Source organism: Pistacia vera, unplaced genomic scaffold, assembly GCF_008641045.1.
Source record: "Pistacia vera cultivar Batoury unplaced genomic scaffold, PisVer_v2 Contig234, whole genome shotgun sequence".
Taxonomy (NCBI): Eukaryota; Viridiplantae; Streptophyta; class Magnoliopsida; order Sapindales; family Anacardiaceae; genus Pistacia; species Pistacia vera.
In genome coordinates this window covers 496,880-516,914 of record NW_022196040.1, presented here as the reverse complement: position 1 = coordinate 516,914, position 20,035 = coordinate 496,880, and the positions used below count along the sequence as shown (strand labels likewise).

Below are 20,035 nucleotides of genomic sequence, written 5' to 3'. Positions count from 1 at the left end.
TGGGCTGACTAAGCTACTCGGTGAATCGGTAAATCCTCCAAATTTGCACGTATACTTAGTAAGCATCTATTTTTCTCAAACATAACCCTGGCAACATCCACCCTTTCGTTTCCAGCAATAAGAAAAAAGGCGGTATCCTCATCATCATTTGTAATCACTAGTTCTTCTTTCAGCATGTATGTATGTGAGCGTGTGTGTGCGCGTGTATGTGTGTGCGCGTGTGTGTTTTTATTATTTACTAATATGCAATTAGAATATCAAGAACAAAGCATATACTAGGTAATTTGTTGTTATCAATTTCTTGTAAATGTCCTTGGACTCCATAAAGGAACTTTACCATCTCCAATTGTTTACTTTTTTCTGTATTCGTTCAACATAATGATTCTAGCATATGATATAATAATGAATTGATATATTACTTTTTACCAAATTTAGCATATAATAAATGAAATTAAAGATCTGTATGTCTAGTTTCAATGATTCAATCCATTCATCAATTAGACTTTTATTGAGCAAGTTATTGCCAAGTCACTATTGATTATTCAGTAGAAACTAAGATTAATATCATATCTTTTCAACCAGATAATGAAGGATCTACAGTTATTCAAATTCAGCATATAATATATCAAATTAAAGCTCGTCTATCATGCTTCAACCTGTTCATCAATTAGACTTTTATTTGAGCAAGTTATGACAAATTTACTATTGATTGTTCAGTTTAATATGTGTCATTAATACTAAAAAATATCAAACACTAATTATGTTAAGTCACATGTAACCAAAAATCTTACTCATCCACATATTCCATCATCATTAATCACATGCAGTCACATGTCAGACAATCATCCAACATGTCAAAATGAAGCAATTTTAGAGCTTAAAAAATCCTACATGTCAATCAAACAAGGTATGTCAATGAATATCAAACACCAATTACATTAAGCCACATGTAACCAAAAATTCTACTCATCTACATATTCCACATCATCACTAATCACATGTAGACATATGTACATATCCCACATCATCACCAATCACATACAGCCGCATGTCAGACAATCATCTAACATGTCAAAATGAAGCAATTTTAGGGCTTAAAAAATCCTACATGTCAATCAAACAAAGTATATCTCAACTCTGTGTGTGTGTGCGCTCATGCGTATGTGCATGTTTTTTTATTTATTTATTAATATGCAAATAGAATATTAAGAACAAATCATACTTACCAGACAATTTGTTTTTATCAATTTCTTGTAAGGGTCATTAGACTCCATAAGGAACTTTATCATTTCTATGTGGGCTGTTTGACCTACTTAGCGGATCCAGAAATTTTTTTTAGGGTAGGCCAAAATCCAAAAATTATATATATTAATATTTAAAAAAAAAAATTGAGGGTGGCCTGGATCCGCCCCTGGGTACGTATACTTGGTAACTATTTATTCTTCTCAAACATAACCTTGACAACATCCACCCTTTCGTTTCTAGCAGCAAGTAAAAAAGCAATATCCCCATCACCATTTGTAATAGTCAATTCTTCTTTCAACATATGTGTGTGTGTGTGTGTGCATGCATGCGTGTGTGTGTGTTTTTATTATTTATTAATATGCAATTAGAATATCAAGAACAAAACATACTTACTAGGAAATTTGTTGTTATCAATTTCTTGTAAGAGTCCTTGAACTCCATAAAGGAACATTACCATCTCTATGTGGCCCGACTAAGCTGCTTGGTGAGTTGGTAAATCCTCCGAATTTGCATGTATATTTGGTAACCATCTATTCTTCTCAAACATAACCTTGGCAACGTCCACCCTTTTGTTTCCAACCATAAGTAAAAAAGTAGTATCCCTATCATCATTTGTAATAGTTAGTTCTTCTTTCAGCATGTGTGTATATGTGCACACACGCGTGTGTGTGTTTACTATATATTAATATGCAAATAAAATATCAAGAACAAAGCATACTTACCAGACAATTTGTTGTTATCAATTTCTTGTAAGGATCCTTGGACTCTATAAAGGTACTTTACCATGTCTACGTGGCCTTACTGAGCTAATGGTGAATCGGTAAATCCTCCAAATTTGCACGTATACTTGGTAATCATCTATTCTTCTCAAACATAATGTTGGTAACATCCACCCTTCCATTTCCAACCGCAAGTAAAAAGCGATATCCCAATCATTATTTGTAATAGCCAATTCTTCTTTCAACATGTGTGTGTGTGTGTGTGTGCACGTGTGTGCACATGTGTATGTGTGTGCATGCATCCGTGTGTGTGTGTGTGTGTGTGTGTATGTGTGTATGTGTGTGTGTTTATTATTTACTAATACGTAATTAGAATATTAAGAACAAAACATGCTTACTAGGCAAATTGTTGTTATCAATTTCTTGCAAGGGTCCTTGGACTCCATAAAGGATCTTTACCATCTCCAATTGTCTACTCTTTTCTGAATCCCTTCAGCATAATGATTCCAACATATAATATAAGAATGGATTGATATATTATATGTTACCTAATATATCAAATTAAAGTCATGTCTATCATGCTTCAATCAGTTCATCAATTAGACTTTTATTGAATAAGTTATGACCAATTTACTAGAACAAGTTATGACCAATTTACTATTGACTGTTCAGTGTACTATATGTCATTAATACTAAAAAAAATATCAAACACTAATTAGGTTAAGCCACATTTAACCAAAAATCCTACTCATCCACATATCCCACATCATTATCAGTCACATTCACATGCACCCACATGTCAGACAATCATCCAACATATCAAAATGAAGCAATTCCAGAGCTTAAAAAATCCTACATGTCTATCAAACACCAATTATATTAAGCCACATGTAACCAAAAATCCTACTCATCCACATATCCTACCTCATCACCAATCACATACAGCCAAATGTACATATCCCACATCATCACCAATCACATGTAGTCACATGTTGGACAATCATTCAACATATCAAAATGAGCAACTTATATCTTAAAAAATCCTACATTTTAATTAAATAGAGTATGTCTTAAGATTATATTAATATATAGATAAATATATAGATGGTTAGTTGGTCACAGGCTCATGAAGCATAAAAGTAACTATAGTGTATCACTGATATTTGAAAATTGATACTCAAAGTTTGATATTTTTTCAAGTATAGAGTTTTAAGTCAAACTCAAGAATCCGTTGTCAAATTCAAAAACATGTTTAACGGATTATTGACATGTAGCCCTTGATTCAATCAGACTCACAAAACATAAAACTAACTCTAATATCAGAAAATTAATACGTTAAAAGCTTCAGAATATCCACATATGGTGACACATCATTTAGGATATAATTTTTAAAATATTTTTTGTGATAAGTAGTATTACTCATAGAAAGGAGGGAAAATATTCATGTTTATTCTAACAAAACAACTAAAATACCCTTAATTGAGTTGACTTCAATTGGCCTTTTTAAAACTTGTTCTAACGGTAAGGAGGTATTTATAACTTTTTGAAAATCCTAGAGCTATCATAGAGTAACATATCTCTCACGATTATATATATATATATAACTCTGTTAGTTGTAACACAATGTTTTAAAATTCATCCCGAGGTGAAACTCGGCAAAGTTGCTGGATCTCAAGTTGATCGATTTAACCAGTCTAATCGGCCAGTCCAACCGGGTTATAGAACTTTTAAAATTTGGCAAATATACCCCTAAAAATTTATTAAGTCCCTATAGGTTTGAAGTTTACTAAACACACCCCAAATACAAATCAATCAACAACTAGTTGACAACAGCAACACCCCAAATGCAACCCCAATCGTCCCTTTAGCCCATACCCCTAAAAATCTACCCAAGATTTGGTAGAAATAGGTTCAATTTCGACCAAATCTCACCAACACTAGCGTCGACATTCCAGGACAAATCTCCCCAACACTAGCGTCGACATTCCAGGACAAATCTCATCAACGTCGACGTTGACAACCCTCCTTATCACCCCGAAAGTACTCCCCTCTTCCTCCTGACCAAAACCCACCTCACCTCACCTCACCCTAAAAGCCAATTGTTGCTGCCGCTAGTTTTTTTCGATTTTCAATCGATTCACTCATCGGAAACTAACTCCGTTGCCACCATTGCACTCACCAGCACATTCTTTTCGAAAGCCCCAATATCCCAACTTCTAATTGTTCACCGATCATCATCCCAAATTCTAAGGTTTGGGATGAATAAGAAAAATGTAAACCCGCTCCGATGAAGCTTCAGAGTCCCAGTTAAATCGGTTGGGCCGAGCCCACTTTTAAAACAGTGAGTTTTATGCAGGGCTGAGTGACAATTACAGTGCTTGCCTCATGCCCATTTATCTAATAAGATGTTCAAGAATCCTCCTTAAATGTTTGAAGTATTGATCTATTACTTAAAATCACTTTTATTGATAGATGGGTGATCCCATATCTCAAATCCAACCCATACTCATTATAAACTCAATTTATTTTAAGGGTAGGTTTCAATTAAATTTGTTACCATCCCAAGCTTAACAACCACATATAAACATAAAACTATTTTTAATGATTTGAAAGTGATAATGTTCTAAAGAGCAATACTATGTTGACAAATGAATTTCACAAACCCAACGTGACACTCCCACCACACTCTTAGGAAATGTCAACAGGTGGGAAAATTCATCAGAAAATAAAAATCAGCTGTCACGCTAGAATTGTGAGAGAAAATTTATGAGGTTTAATGTGTCAACCTATCTTTATTGTATTCTAAATCATTGAGATTTTTTATATGTACTCTAAACCTTTGAGGTATCATGTATAACTTCAAACCCCCTGCAATTACCCGAACATTATGAAGTTGTTAAATTAAATAGATGAAAGGTAAAAGGGTAATATTGATATAGAAATCTTTGGTAAATGAATAAAAGATTTGGTTACCCTAACGTCTCTTTTTCTCCTCTTTTTTTCCTACTTTGTATGAGCAGTAGTATTATTATCTAAAAAATATTATTGCTCATACAAAGTTATTTTAGAAAGATTTTTATAAAATAATGTATTAAAAATTGAATTGAGAAAATCAAACTCATTAGGGCATCTCCAACCCACGCCAAAATGGTGCAAAAAACACCAAATTGGCGTGGGTTGGCACTCCAACCCACGCTAAACACTGCGTCATTTTGGCGCAGTGCTACAGTGTTGCACCAAATTTGGTGCAGCACTGTAGCACTACGTCAAAATGGCGTGGTACTGTAGCAAAAAAAAATATATTTTTTTTAATTTTGGTTTTTTTTTTTTTTTAAATTTTGTTAAGTTAATTTGAGTATTAAATTTTACACCAAAAATCACACCAAATTTGAGTATTTGTATTTAATTTAATTTGATTATTATTTATAATAATAAATTTATAATAATGATATAATTTAAAAAATGATGAAAAATTAAAAATAGAACTTTATTCAATGCAAATATTAAACTACAATAACTCAAAATANATATATAACTCTGTTAGTTGTAACACAATGTTTTAAAACTCATCCCGAGGTGAAACTCAGCAAAGTTGCTGGATCTCAAGTTGATTGGTTTAACCGGTCTGATCGGCCAAATCTCACCAACACTAGTGTCTACATTCCAGGCCAAATCTCATCGACGTCGGCGTCGACAACCCTCCTTATCACCCCGAAAGTACTCCCCTCTTCCTCCCGACGAAAACCCACCTCACCTCACCTCACCCTAAAAGCCGATTGTTGCTGCCGCTAGTTTTTTTGGATTTTCAATCGATTCACTCATCGGAAATTAACTCCGTTGCCACCATTGCACTCACCAGCACATTCTCTTTGAAAGCCCCAATATCCTAACTTCCAATTGTTCACTGATCATCATCCAAAATTCTAAGGTTTGGGGTGAATAAGAAAAATGTAAACCCGCTCCGATGAAGCTTCAGAGTCCCGGTTAAATTGGCCAGGCCGGGCCCACTTTTAAAATAGTGAGTTTTATACGCGGCTGAGTGACAATTACAGTGCTTGCCTCATGCCCATTTATCTAATAAGATGTTCAAGAATCCTCCTTAGATATTTGAAGTATTGATTTATTACTTAAAATCACTTTTATTGATAGATGGGTGATACCATATCTCAAATCCAACCCATACTCATTATAAACTCAATTTATTTTAAGGATAGGTTTCAATTAAATTTGTTACCGTCCCAAGCTTAACAACCACATATAAACATAAAACTATTTTTAATGATTTGAAAGTGATAATATTCTAAAGAGCAATACTATGTTGACAAATGAATTTCACAAACCCAACATGACACTCCCACCACACCCTTAGGAAATGTCAACAGGTGGGAAAATTCATCAGAAAATAAAAACCAGCTGTCACGCTAGAATTGTGAGAGAAAGTTTATGAGGTTTAATGTGTCAACCTATCTTTATTGTATTCTAAATCATCGAGATTTTTTATATGTACTCTAAACCTTTGAGGTATCATGTATAACTTCAAACCCCCTGCAATTACCCGAACATTATGAAGTTGTTAAATTAAATAGATGAAAGGTAAAAGGGTAATATTGATATAGAAATCTTTGGTAAATGAATAAAAGATTTGGTTACCCTAACGTCTCTTTTTCTCCTATTTTTTTCCTACTTTGTATGAGCAGTAGTATTATTATGTAAAAAATATTATTGCTCATACAAAGTTATTTTAGAAAGATTTTTATAAATAATGTATTAAAAATTGAATTGAGAAAATCAAACTCATTATATTCACTTTTACTATCATTTTTTTGTTACATCACCCGGTCTACTTACTTTCATGAGAGGTCTTTATATATAAAGTATTATTGTATCCAAAAATCCTTCAATTTCCCTCGTTCATTTTCTCCACAAAAACTGATTATACAAAGTCAACAATCAATACAATTAATCAAAATAAAATAAAATAACTTTCCTCCTTTTACTCTCTATCCAAATACAAAAATCAAAATCAATAAGAAATTAATTAAAGTATTTGCATTTTAACAAAATAAGTTGATATCCTTGAGGATTCATTTTGTTCCTATTTTCCAAATTACCAAATACAAATACGTCATTTGCCACTTCGAGACACACCCATGAATCTATCATTTTCTTAAAATTGGTTCAATTGTAGTTATCCTGGTTTATGTTTTACAAATGTCATCTTAATTATAATTATAAATTTAATTATATATTATAATTTTAAATCAATATTTAGAAAAACTTGAGATATTACTACGAAATATTAAACTAAACATAAAGGAGGAATTTATCCCCAAATGTTTACCACCAAAGAATGAGGTCATGAAAAGTCATCCTCAGCCAAAAAAAACTTGAAATAATTTTATTTACAAATAAAATATTTTAAAGAAGGAAAGTGTACTCGAGGAAACACCAAAGAAAGCAGAGGAGAGAGAAAGACCGAATTAACAGTTGAAACTCGGCTGGAAGTTTAGCGAAGCGAGTCACCTTCCCCTAAAATGGATTTGGCGGAGCTGTGGGCAATCTTCGGGCCCGGCGTGGCTGGGGCCGTATTTGGAGCCGGTTGGTGGTTCTGGATCGACGCCGTCGTTTGTAGTTCAGTTAAAGTCTCCTTCGTTCACTACCTTCCTGGTCCTCCCTCGTCTCCCCTTTCTGTATGTACATGTCTGTTGTAGCGTTTTGATTGTCTATATGATTATTTATCTTTTTCGGCAGGTATTTTTGCGTCAATTGCCGCTTTGATGTTCAACTGCGTGAGAAAAGAGGACATTGATTATTCTCCGTACGAAGAAGGGGAGTGGAGGTTAGCGTTTAACTTTAATTGTTCTATTACAAGTTTCGTTGATTATGCTTTAATTTGATTTCAGAATTGGATCAGTTATTACTACTTTAGCTGATCGAGCTTGTGGATGCTGGATTCTGTTTCTAGTTTATGAAACTTATGCTATTTAATTTGTTTATTTTCTTTTCGTCCTAAGCTTTTAGTTCTTTGTTCTTTACCTGTTTTATTTTTATTTTTTGTTTTTTTGCTGGGAATGAATTCAATCCCTTCGCTGAACTTTATTTGTTAAGTGCATAAGTTGATTTATAAATTGACTTTTGTGAGTGCATAAACTTCATCAGACGAATTGTAAGACTGAGGTTGATGTTTGTGGCTTTCATTTCTGAATAAATCAATCAAAAAGATAAAGGAAGAATTTCATGTGCTTGGTGATTTATGAAAAGGATAATGCTGACAGTGATTAGTGAAGTATTTAGCATCATTATTGATTCTTAAATTCAATGATTCATCTTTAGGTGGAATCTTTGCTTATAGCTTTGAGATTCTACTTGTCTGGCTATCTCACTGTATTATGAAGGGAAGCTCATAAAGCTGATGGTGTTAAGTATGGTTAAAATTTTTTGCCCATTAATTAGTTTAAATATGCCACTAGTAACATGGGATGGCTGGTTAATCAGTCCCTGGAAGCTTTGTGAATGATGAAACAATGATGGTTTTGGTAGTGATGATGATATAAGTTTTCTGAGAATCTTCTGGCCATCCAGAGTGCATTATTTAATCTGTTGATCAATTGATTGCCAGCCCATAATTCTCATTTTAATCATTGCTAGAAGCTCTGCCCTTTGCTTTGCCCCATGCTGTCTTCTTCCAGTTGGCCCCACTAAATAGGCCGAAAAAGGTTGCAATAAATTGCCCTTCCCCGTTCTCATCAAACAAAAGACTACCATACACGCCTTTTGCCCGCAAACTACCCTTGCCTACCTCATCTATAGGCATTTCTATCCGCCTGCGTGCAGGATCAGATCGACTACTCTACTACAATCATGCCGAAGGTCTTTTATTAATGAATAGCTTCTTCATAATCTTAGAGGCCCTGCAGCCGCATCGCATCATTCAATTGCTCTGTCATAAAGAAACAGAAGAAAAGATTTTAGTGATTAATCGCCTGAACCTGCCTTTCTTTCTTTGCCAGGAGTGCTAATAATTTACATGCAGACATATATATTGATTTAATGTTTCACTCTGTAGCTTGTTCCTATGGAAAAATAAGCTTGCCTAGTAGTTTGAGGAATTTTGTCTATGGTAAGCAATGGACCAGCTTACTTCAGCTATCATGTGATGAAGAGAACCTTAAACTGAATGTTTCTCATTCTGCTGTCTTATGTCATTAGAACTTTACGGTTTTGCTCTTCTTCTAAGATACAACCTTTTCAATTTCATTATTGTGGCTTGGTATAGCAGTTTCATCTTATTACTAAGATTAGTACCACTAAATTCAGTCTTTATATAGGTACATGATTTGTTTGTAACAATTGATGAAGCGTATAATGATCTCCTGTTTTCTCAGTTGAATCTTGTGAGCCCTGACTCACTATTTTTGTTTTTTCAACTGGCACAAGTAGAGGGATTTTATAATCACCTTTTGCCCTTTTTTCTATTTTAAATAAATCTAGGCTTTAATGGTATACTTGCGTCTTTGTGTGAGCAAACCTATGACAGTTTTAAAATGACGGAAGAAAAGGGATTTGCTTGTTATTGCAGTTGACTTTTCCATTGTATCTAACTGATGCTTGAGAAGTTTGATTATTTGACCTTTGCCAGAAGCATGATGATATATTTGAGTTCCATTTTTCTGATTGGTTTGCATGAATTCATTCTTTACTTTCTTACACTCTCTGTTTGTATGGCACTGCTGCATATATTTGAACAGTAATATCAATCATACCTTTTTTTTTTTTAAATCCTAGCTTATGCTGGCTTATCACATATTATATTAACCCATAGGTGTTTGCTTGTTTTGGGTGATGGGTGCTAATCTCTCTCTTTATTGCAACAGATTGAAGCTCTGGCTTTTTTTCGCTTATGTTGTATCCTTTGTCTCTCTAGCGGCATCAGTTGGCCTATTAATACAGGATTCACTTGTGACAACTGGTCCATCAGTGTGGACAGGAACTGCGGGTGTCTTGCAGTGTGTGTTTGTATTGATCAGGTAAATAGCTTTTAAGATGTAAGGTTGTTGTCTGTCTTATATTTCAAAATGTAAGAGCACTTTTACAGTCGGTGAGTATTTATTTTATAATCAGTATCCTGTTAAACTAATTCTCCAGTACTCTTCTGCGTTCTAAAAACATAGTAAGGATTGGTTTCTTAGTTACTGGAGTTGATGGAAGGTCTTTTGTTACTAATTAATTTGATCTTATTTAATGAATTTTCTTTTCATAGAAGTGTCTTTCTGACCTAAATAAACATGCAAACAAGCGCTGTCTAGTCCATAGCTATTAAAAATTTTCCTGTCTCATGGAGATGACCTTATTTCTCTCTCTTACAGACACACAGTAGACTCATAGACATCAATATTCACCAGCACATGACAGGCTCACTTTCACAGATGGAATCTCATGCCAAGTCATTTTTATTCTCAAGTTTCTTTTAGACCATCCATAGTGTATTGAATGCTGTCTTATCAGCTAATTGATATCAATTTATATTAACATATTCCTCTCCTGCAGTGGACTCATCTATTGGACTTCTCATTCGGAGTAAGAAGATATAAGTCAATATACTCACCATCTGAAGGTTGAAATTTACGAGTGAGGGAACTGTCTTCTCAAGAATCATTTTATTTATTTGATTAATGTGATAGAAAACAGTTTACACTTTTGTAAATCTATGTGTTGTATTACCAAATCTTGAGCATCCAAGTAGGCTTCACGATTCTCTTATGGGATTATTGTTAAATGAAAGATTAATTTCGCGCTGTACATGTGTTTATTAATCTACTCTGCTTGAACCGAATCTTCTCTGCCTAACACAGAATAGAACGTGATTTCAATGTTTTGCAAGTTGGTTGTTTACATTTTTCTCTGTAGTTGTTCAAACCAGGTTTTGTTGTTTTTCAAACCTCAGGCTGTGTCCTCTTCTTATAATCTCTAATCGACAGCTATTTCTTATATGCCTTTGTATATGTGAATATCGTCAACCGTAGGCTAAACTGCATTTACATTTTGAAATCTGTGATCAACTACCGGCATGACCTTTTTACCAGATTCTCTTCTAAATATATGCATATAGCCCACAGGGTTTTCGGAGATAAGAGGCTACAGAAGTTAGTGTACCAGTTGAAAGATATGACGCATACACAACCTCTGAGTCCACGAGCCAGTAATGAGTCATGGATGGGTTTGACAACCCATTAATTTTCTTATCTAACTGAGACAGTAGCGGCTACATCTCTTCATTGAGTAAAAAGTGTTGTTCTGGAAATTGAAAACATTTATTAACAATCCGATGATTAAAGATGGCCATTACAAACATTTTACTTCAAATCAGATGGGGTATTTTGTATATCATGTTGCAATACAATCGGTTAATGAGAAAGTGTGTTTCACCTCAGTTGATGTGATGTACTTTTATCTATGACTATGGGTTGTATTATATATGCATATTAAACATTTACATTTATGCTTAACTAAAAGTGAATGTATTCTTTCCTTAATTATTAAATGTTAAATTGATATCTTATTTCTAAGTACAGTTTAACGACGTAATACTCTTCATTGATTATGTATCAAATATCTGAAACCCGTTAAAATTTTACTAACTCAAAACACAAACAGGTTTCCTACATAAAATGTCACGGCTCTGTAATGCTTTAAAAGATATGTATACTAATAGTATTAGACTCAGATCTAATCTTAATTGGAGGTTTATCTAAGTTTTATATTAAGCTTGTTTTTGTTAGTAGCTAATAGAAAGGAATTCAAAAAAAATTTGATCTTAATTCACACTGTTGATAACAATTGTGTGTGACTCGATCCTTCAGAATCAATACAAGGCCAAATTCAAGAGTTTATCACCTAAAAATATTTTAAGGAAATTTAAAATTTGTCAGAGACCCAGTATTAGCTCCTGCTATCACTTCAATTACGTAAGATAGTTTATTACTGCCGCTCAAAATCTTAGATGTTAGTCAAAATAAATGGCTCAGGAATCAAATTTTTTTTTTTTTTTAATCAATTGGGGTGTTTGGATCAATTTACGCGTATCCCAACTAATCTTCCGAAACCTTGGAACTGTTGATCGGATAAGAGCCTGATGAGCAACCAAGAATGGTTTACCGTAGGAAGAAGAGTGGTGAGAAGCAGGGGAATATTTGTTAGGCAGGAGGTTAGAGTTTGTTATGAGGGGACAGGTGGCTTGGTAGGAGTAGGAGAGATGAGAATTCTGTTAGAAATCAAAAGGTGTCAGGAGAGAATAAAAAGGGCAGGAACGAAAGAGAGGGTATCGAGAATTACTAAGTCATTTTGGAAGGGAGGCTACTGACCCTCGAAGTCAGTAAATGGGAGGCTGCTGACCCTCGAAGTCAGTCTTATGTTTACAACTTTCTTAGTATACTTTGTTATTCTCTCTGTGTAATTGCTATCTGAGTATTAGTAGGACATTGTTGCTATGTGAATCTTTCTGGATGTAATGTTCTGTGTGACTGGCAATACAACAGAGTATTTTTACATGTGAGTGTGTGTATTAGCTGTGTTATGGATAGATTGTTGGTTTTATTGTGGATTTGCAGGTTGGGTGTTCATCAGCCCAATAACAATCCCTATTAGTGTCTGGGGGACTCAAACTCAAGAACTCAAAAAGTCAAAAATCAATTTTCTTCCGCTGACTTTTACTTCTTTTCTTTTTTGGGCTTCTACATTTAAGTTTTTACTTAATTTAGATACCCCATTATTAAATAAATATCTCTATCCAGCTAGTTGTGAGATAATTTCAAATCCAAGTTGAACAATGTTTTGAACTAAAATTAGTAGATATACAGAAGACAAACAATAATTTTAGTTAGTTAATATAGTCAGTCGAAGGCCAGATTGCTTTATGCATAAAGCACAACTTTGGTGCCTGGTATAAAAAATTGGCTTAGTAATGAGAAGGTAAACTTCAGAGAAATGACGGGGGTTGTGTGGAACTGTTTAATTTTTTCGGTTGTCAATTTGCTGTTAACAATTCAAATGCTTCTTTGCACTGGTAATATTCCTCTTATTTAGCTCCACAATTTAAAGCAGTCGCTGTGCTTCTTGTTGCTTTTGTATTTTGAATTAGTTTTTAGAATTATATTCAGAAACTACTCCTAGAAACATCATAGTTGAACACTTTTTTCTATAGATATATTTATTCAAGTGTCTTGTTTTCAATATTTAAGGAAGTGTATCTGTTTCATGAGCTTATGGTCCTTAGTTGTCATTACACTTTACAGGAAGTGTGGAATTGAATTTATCAGACTCTTTGAGCCAAACCGGGAAGTTCTTGAAGCATTACGATCTTCAAACATCCTAGTATCTCTCGGTGTGAGAACTGAAGATCTAAAATCACTGGCCTTGAGTCAATATTCAGCCAACGAGAGGATCAAATAAGAACAACGTTTCCTTTGGTTGGATCACTTTAGGCAATGAGGTAATTCCAAGTCCATATACTATGGATGTCTATGGAGCCATGAACAACATGCACACTGCAATTAATTCAGTTGGCCTTGTAAGCACCAGAGTGACAGCCGTTATTTCAACTCAAGCCCTTGCAAAATCTTTCCCTCCCCCCTCCGGGGAATTCTCCAACCAAGCATTTCCTGCAATGAATGATGTTACAGCATTTCTGTCGCGCACTGGTACGCCCCTTATGATCAATGTGTACCCTTATTTTGCGTACGCCTCAGACCCGAAACACATTTCATTTGAGTATGCAACATTCAATGCCAAACAGCCTGTGGTGGTGGATGGAAATTTCAAGTATTACAATCTCTTTGATGCAATGGTTGATGATGTTTATGCGGCTTTGGAGAAGGTGAACGCAGGCAATGTTTCTACTTACATTTCGGGGACTGGTTGGCCGAGTGCTGGGAAAAAGCCTTATACAAGCGAGGAAAATGCACGAATTTACGATCAAAATCTTTACTCTCATGTGTTAAGCGGAGAAACACCAAGAAGACCAGACAATCTTTTGGATGTATTTACTTATGAAATGTTCAATGAGAATAAGAAAGAATCCGGGGTAGAGCAGAACTTTGGACTTTTCTATCCGAACACCCTGCCAGTTTATAAATTTTTTGAGACCTGCTAATAGTGCATTTACCTTTGTACCAGAAATGTGAGTTTAGATTGAATCAAATGAGATAATTAATTAAGAAGCAAACACTAGTTCAGTGAGTCTAACCCTAATTATTATAAGGGGGATAAATAAATTATATAAATCCTCTCTACGTTTATTATTAAAAGCTCTTTTAGATCCATAGAAGTACTCACATAGGGGGCGTTTGGTTGGGGATTACGTGGGATTACTGGGGTTATATCATCTTATATTACTTAATTACCACGTTTGGTTGCTAAGTAATATAAGATTCTGGTAATCTTCAAATACCAATAATAGTTACTATTGATAATATTAGAGGGAATCTGATTACCTCTATTTTCTTAGGTATTGTAAGATTACTAAGGTAATTTTTTTTGTTACAATTTTATCCCTTATTAAAAAAAATTTAGGACAATAATACCCTTATTTTTAAATTAATTTATATGAATATGACTTTTACTATTTCACCTAAATTAATCAACTTTTTGAACAAAATCACCCTTGAATTCAAAACAAATTGCAGCTCACCCAAGCCACCACCCCCACCCACCTTCCATCGTTGGCGGCCCGCTGCCATTGGAATGGCACACGGAAGGCCGAAAATGGCCGTCATGCGTCGATATGGCAATTTTCGGCCAAATCTCTAGCTAGAAATGGCCATACGGTGCACGTAGGCCATTTCTTGCCTTCCATGCGCCGTTAGGTCGCTAGTTGCCAGCGATCGGCAGTGGCTAGGTTGGTGGGGGTGCATTGTTGATTTTTCAAACTTTTATTATGAGGTTGTTTTTGCTAAGTTTTTAAATGTAGGGGGGTTATAATAGTCCAAATAATTATCTAAATAATAATATTTAATTAGAGGACAATTCAGTAATTTAAATAACATACCTACCAATTTATTCCACTAACCAAGATTCTCAGTAATCTTCAAGGTAATCTAATTTTTCAGTAATCCAACATTCCCTGAACCAAACGCACCCATAGAGTAAAAAGTAAAGCCTGAATATGGAAATTAATCCATATTTATTATCCTAGCAATTCATGGCTTATGATTCATATGAATCAATGTACTGTATATATATCACTTATATTTGAAAATTCTCCGGTTTGGATGTTAAATTTATAAATCAAATCTAGAGTATGAGTTAATTTTCATATTGTTTATAGGACTTTCGGCCAACTTGAGTTCTTTAAAAAAAATGAAATATCTCGGATTTGTATTAAATGATGCTTTTCACATCTCATGTAGTGGATGTTTATCTACTGCTTTAAAATTACTTACTTTACAATATTCTCAGAATTGAGAGGACAAGAGAGATAATTGATAAGAGTTGGAGTATGTCCGAAAGATATTTTTGAGGGGCAAGAGAGACAACTGAAATGGTTGGAGTATGCCCGAAAGATATTTGAAAGAAATTCAATTTAATTGTATTGAGTTGTAAATATACAGCCTATTTATACGAAAGTGTGATAGCTATAAAATATTACAATCTCAATAATAAAATATTACAAATAATGATACAAGCTTAATAATAAAGCAAAGAAAATTATATCTTAACATAATTAGAAAAGAGAATAATTCACATATTCTCTTTCTATATCCAAATGATATGTGAATTAATGTCACATATTTTCTTCCCATATTTACACGTCAATAAATATCAATAAAAAATGTTTTTACTTTTTAGTGCAATAGAAATTTTAATTTCTCCCATCATAGGAAAAGCTTGTATTTGCTGTAAAATTAATTTTTAAATCAATGCCACATTTGATATCTATCATAAGCTTATACAGAGAAGATGGAAATTAATTTATATTAAATTTGGCCAGCCCAACCTGATGTGTGAATGCAAATTGGCAGACCATAATCTATGTCCATGACTGGTATATTCTTAATGGTATACAATCTTGATAGTAAAGTAAAGAAAATCATATCTTAGCATAATTAGGAAAGAAAATAATTCACATATTTTCATTCCATATCCAAATGATATATGAATTAATGTCACATATTTTCTTCCCATATTTGCATGTTGTTGGAATTCTAGGGTTTACTGACTAACTCTCTATGAACAAATAAATCAATCAGTTTAGAGAATCAATCAATAGAACTATGAGCAAATAAAGAGAATTAACAAAAGAACACAAGACACAACAATTATAGTGGTTCGGCTTTGCGGCCTCCATCCACTTTTCAAGGCTCACAGTAGGGTATTCTCATTAACAACCAAAGTGTACAAGATGATGAACAAATCAGAGAAGAAAAACTTTACAAGAGGGAAAGAACACACCCAATCCGAAAACCTTAGGTTTTCCCAATATGNAAGAACAAAGCATACTTACCAGACAATTTGTTGTTATCAATTTCTTGTAAGGATCCTTGGACTCCATAAAGGTACTTTACCATAACTACGTGGCCTTACTGAGCTGCTTGGTGATTCGGTAAATCCTTTGAATTTGCACGTATACTTGGTAATCATCTATTCTTCTCAAACATAACGCTGGTAACATCCACCCTTCTGTTTCCAACCACAAATAAAAAGTGATATCCCAATCATTATTTGTAATAGCCAGTTCTTCTTTCAACATGTGTGTGCGTGTGTGCACACGTGTGTATGTGTGTGCCTGCGTGTGTTTGTGCATGCATGCATAAGTGTGTGTGCGTATGTGTTTTTATTATTTACTAATACATAATTAGAATATTAAGAACAAAACATGCTTACTAGGCAAATTGTTGTTATCAATTTCTTGTAAGGGTCCTTGGACTCCATAAAGGATCTTTACCATCTCCAATTGTCTACTTTTTTCTGAATCCCTTCAGCATAATGATTCCAACATATAAGAATGGATTGATATATTATATGTTACCAAATTCAACATATAATATATCAAATTAAAGTCATGTCTATCATGCTTCAATCCGTTCATCAATTGGACTTTTATTGAGCAAGTTATGACCAATTTACTAGAACAAGTTATGACCAATTTACTAAAACAAGTTATGACCAATTTACTATTGATTGTTCAGTGTAATATGTGTCATTAATACTAAAAAAAATATCAAACACTAATTAGGTTAAGCCACATTTAACCAAAAATCCTACTCATCCACATATCCCACATTATCATCAGTCACATTCACATGTACCCACATGTCAGACAATCATCCAACATATCAAAATGAAGCAATTCTAGAGCTTAAAAAATCCTACATGTCTATCAAACACCAATTATATTAAGCCGCATGTAACCAAAAATCCTACTCATCCAAATATCTTACCTCATCACCAATCACATACAGCCAAATGTACATATCCCACATCATCACCAATCACATGCAGTCACATGTTGGACAATCATTCAACATGTCAAAATGAGCAACTTATAGCTTAAAAAATCCTACATTTTAATCAAACAGAGTATGTCTCAAGATTATATTAATATATAGATAAATATATAGATGGTTAGTTGGTCACAGGCTCATGAAGCATAAAAGTAACTATAGTGTATCATTGNGTGTACAAGATGATGAACAAATCAGAGAAGAAAAACTTTACAAGAGGGAAAGAACACACCCAATCCGAAAACCTTAGGTTTTCCCAATATGAGATATGCTCTTTTCTTCAGCATCAATTGATGTTAAATACACATGCACCCTTCCTTGATCAGCCTCCACCTATCTTCGATTTCTCCATAACCGTAAGATGAATAGCAATCTGGAAGATTCTTTTGGGGTCATGAACTATCGAGGTAAAGAGAGAGAAAAAAGAAAGCTGAGCATGAGAAGTGTGATAGCCGAAACACAATATTCATATGGGTTTATCCAAAACGACGTCGCACTACTTGTTTGACTCCTAACACCAAAGTTGACTTCCATCGTGGCAAATAAGAAGCCGCATCATCACAATTCTCCACCTTAGCTTCTTGATTTATCACCCCATGTGGCCTTGGAATACATATATTCACTCTTAAACTTGAAGAAGGCTCATACAGAGCCCGTGTTTTTCAACTAGAACTGGTTTAGTGAACATATCAGTAAGGTTGTGTAAACCATCAACTTTTTCAATCTTGATTTCCCCATTTTCAATCATTTCCCTAATGAAAGGAAGGCGAACATCTATGTGTTTGCTTCTTTTGTGGAATACTTGGTTTTTACAAAGATGGATTACACTCTGGCTATCACTATTTATCTTCACTGTTTGTTGCTCAATACCCAACTCATTTACAAGACCTTTCAACCAGGTAGCTTCCTTTGCTGCCTCTATCAATGCCACATACTCTGGCTCTGTTGAAGACAAAGTAACCATATGTTGTAGCTTGGATTTCCAACTAACAGTATTTCCCCACAAAGTGAAAACAAAACCAGAGGTTGACTTCCTCCTATCCACATCTCCTGTATAATCTACATCAGCAAAACCCTCAACACAATCATTATAACTTTGATTCTTCTTAAACACAATGCCCACTGATTTGGTTCCCTTCAAATATCTCATAATCCACTTTAGAGGCATCCAGTGAGACATTCCTGGATTGCTCATAAACCTGCTTACAAGGCTTACAGCAAAACCTAAGTCTGTATTGAACACACCATTAAGTACATCAAGCTCCCTAGTGCACTTGCATAAGGAATTTTTGTCATCTCTAGCTTTTCTTCTTCAGTCTATGGACTCTGCTCATGTGAAAGCTTTAGATGGGCTTCAAGAGGAGTTTGGATAGTCTTTGCATCTTGCATGTTGAACTTTTGCAGAATTTTCTTAGCATAGTCCTATTGAACTAACTTTAGGCTTCCAAGAGCTCTATTTCTGTTAATAAAAATGGCAAGAATTTTCTGAGACTATCCCAGCTCTTTCATTTCAAACTTGGTGTTCAGTAACTTCTTCAGTCGAAGCAACTCAGTTTTATCATGGCATGCCACAAGCATATCATCCACATACAACAGTAAAAAAATTTGAATAAGATCAGAGATTCTTTTAAAATAAAAGCAGCTGTCAAAATTACATCTATCAAATCCAATTTCAATCATAAAAGAATCAAATTTCTTATACCACTATCATGGTGACTGTTTTAAACCATATAATGAAATTTTTAACAGACAAAGTACTTTACCTATAGCACTGTTGTATCCTTCAGGTTGTTCCATTAAGATGTTTTCTTCCAAATCCCCAAGCAAGAAGGTTGTCTTTACATAAAGTTGTTCTACTTCCATATTGAATTGAACTACAAGTGAGAGCAGTACCTTGATGGAAGTATGCTTGACCACTGGAGAAAAGATTTCATTGTAATCAACCCCCTCTACTTGTGTAAATGCTTGTGCAACTAACCTAACCTTGTACCTAGGTGCTTCCTAAGATGTTAATCCTGGTTTTCTTTTGAAAATCCATTTGCATTTGACCACTCTACTGTCCTTTGGTTTATCAACCAAAATCCAGGTGTTATTCTTCATCAGAGAATCAAATTCTTCCTCAATTGCTCTCTTCCATTCTAATTTTTCAGGTCCTAAAACTGCTTCTTGGAAGGTCATAGACTCATCATTCATCTCTTCCTCCACCTGAAATGCATAAGCAACTAGGTCTACATAACCTAATCTATTAGGAGGTCTGATTGTTCTTCTAGTTCTATCCCTTGATAACTGATAATCTATCAAGTTTGATACATCTCTAATAGGTGCCTCCTGACCTACTTCATGATCAGCATTTGGTTCATTCTCATGAGCATTTGAGTCCTCAACTCCACCTTGATTCAGACCTGGACTAAAATTTTAGATTTGCACTTCTAGTTCTAAGTGATCTAATCCCGGTTAACAGCTCTCTGATACATCAGATTCACCTTCTAAACCAAGTAGAATATCCTCTTTGAAAACAATATCTTTACTTACAATACACTTCTTAGATTCTAAATTCCAGAACTTATAGCCTTT

At 34.3% G+C, this 20,035-nt stretch overlaps 2 protein-coding genes across 2 annotated transcripts; both read left to right on the top strand.

Moving 5' to 3' along the window:
* The first annotated feature begins 7,394 nt into the window (after window positions 1-7,394).
* On the top strand, window positions 7,395-10,794 carry LOC116131547 (transmembrane protein 50 homolog). Its single transcript, XM_031417198.1, has 4 exons — window positions 7,395-7,631; window positions 7,716-7,803; window positions 9,839-9,991; window positions 10,512-10,794. The coding sequence occupies exons 1-4, from the start codon at window positions 7,499-7,501 to the stop codon at window positions 10,543-10,545; spliced, it is 408 nt and encodes a 135-aa protein (XP_031273058.1). The 5' UTR covers window positions 7,395-7,498; the 3' UTR covers window positions 10,546-10,794.
* A 2,423-nt stretch (window positions 10,795-13,217) lies between these two features.
* Window positions 13,218-14,112, top strand: LOC116131498 (glucan endo-1,3-beta-glucosidase-like). Its single transcript, XM_031417145.1, has 2 exons — window positions 13,218-13,380; window positions 13,445-14,112. Exons 1-2 carry the CDS (start codon window positions 13,218-13,220, stop codon window positions 14,110-14,112), a joined length of 831 nt encoding a protein of 276 aa, XP_031273005.1.
* Window positions 14,113-20,035: the final 5,923 nt, after the last annotated feature.

What these genes read in the sequence shown, in the direction of transcription:
- LOC116131547 (XM_031417198.1), top strand. Translation starts at nt 7,499, where the DNA reads ATGGATTTGGCGGAGCTGTGGGCAATCTTCGGGCCCGGCGTGGCTGGG. An exon ending in TACGAAGAAGGGGAGTGGAG is followed by an intron (nt 7,804 to 9,838) that starts GTTAGCGTTTAA and finishes TTATTGCAACAG; the next exon opens with ATTGAAGCTCTGGCTTTTTT. An exon ending in TGTGTGTTTGTATTGATCAG is followed by an intron (nt 9,992 to 10,511) that starts GTAAATAGCTTT and finishes CCTCTCCTGCAG; the next exon opens with TGGACTCATCTATTGGACTT.
- LOC116131498 (XM_031417145.1), top strand. Translation starts at nt 13,218, where the DNA reads ATGAGCTTATGGTCCTTAGTTGTCATTACACTTTACAGGAAGTGTGGA. An exon ending in TCTAAAATCACTGGCCTTGA is followed by an intron (nt 13,381 to 13,444) that starts GTCAATATTCAG and finishes GGATCACTTTAG; the next exon opens with GCAATGAGGTAATTCCAAGT.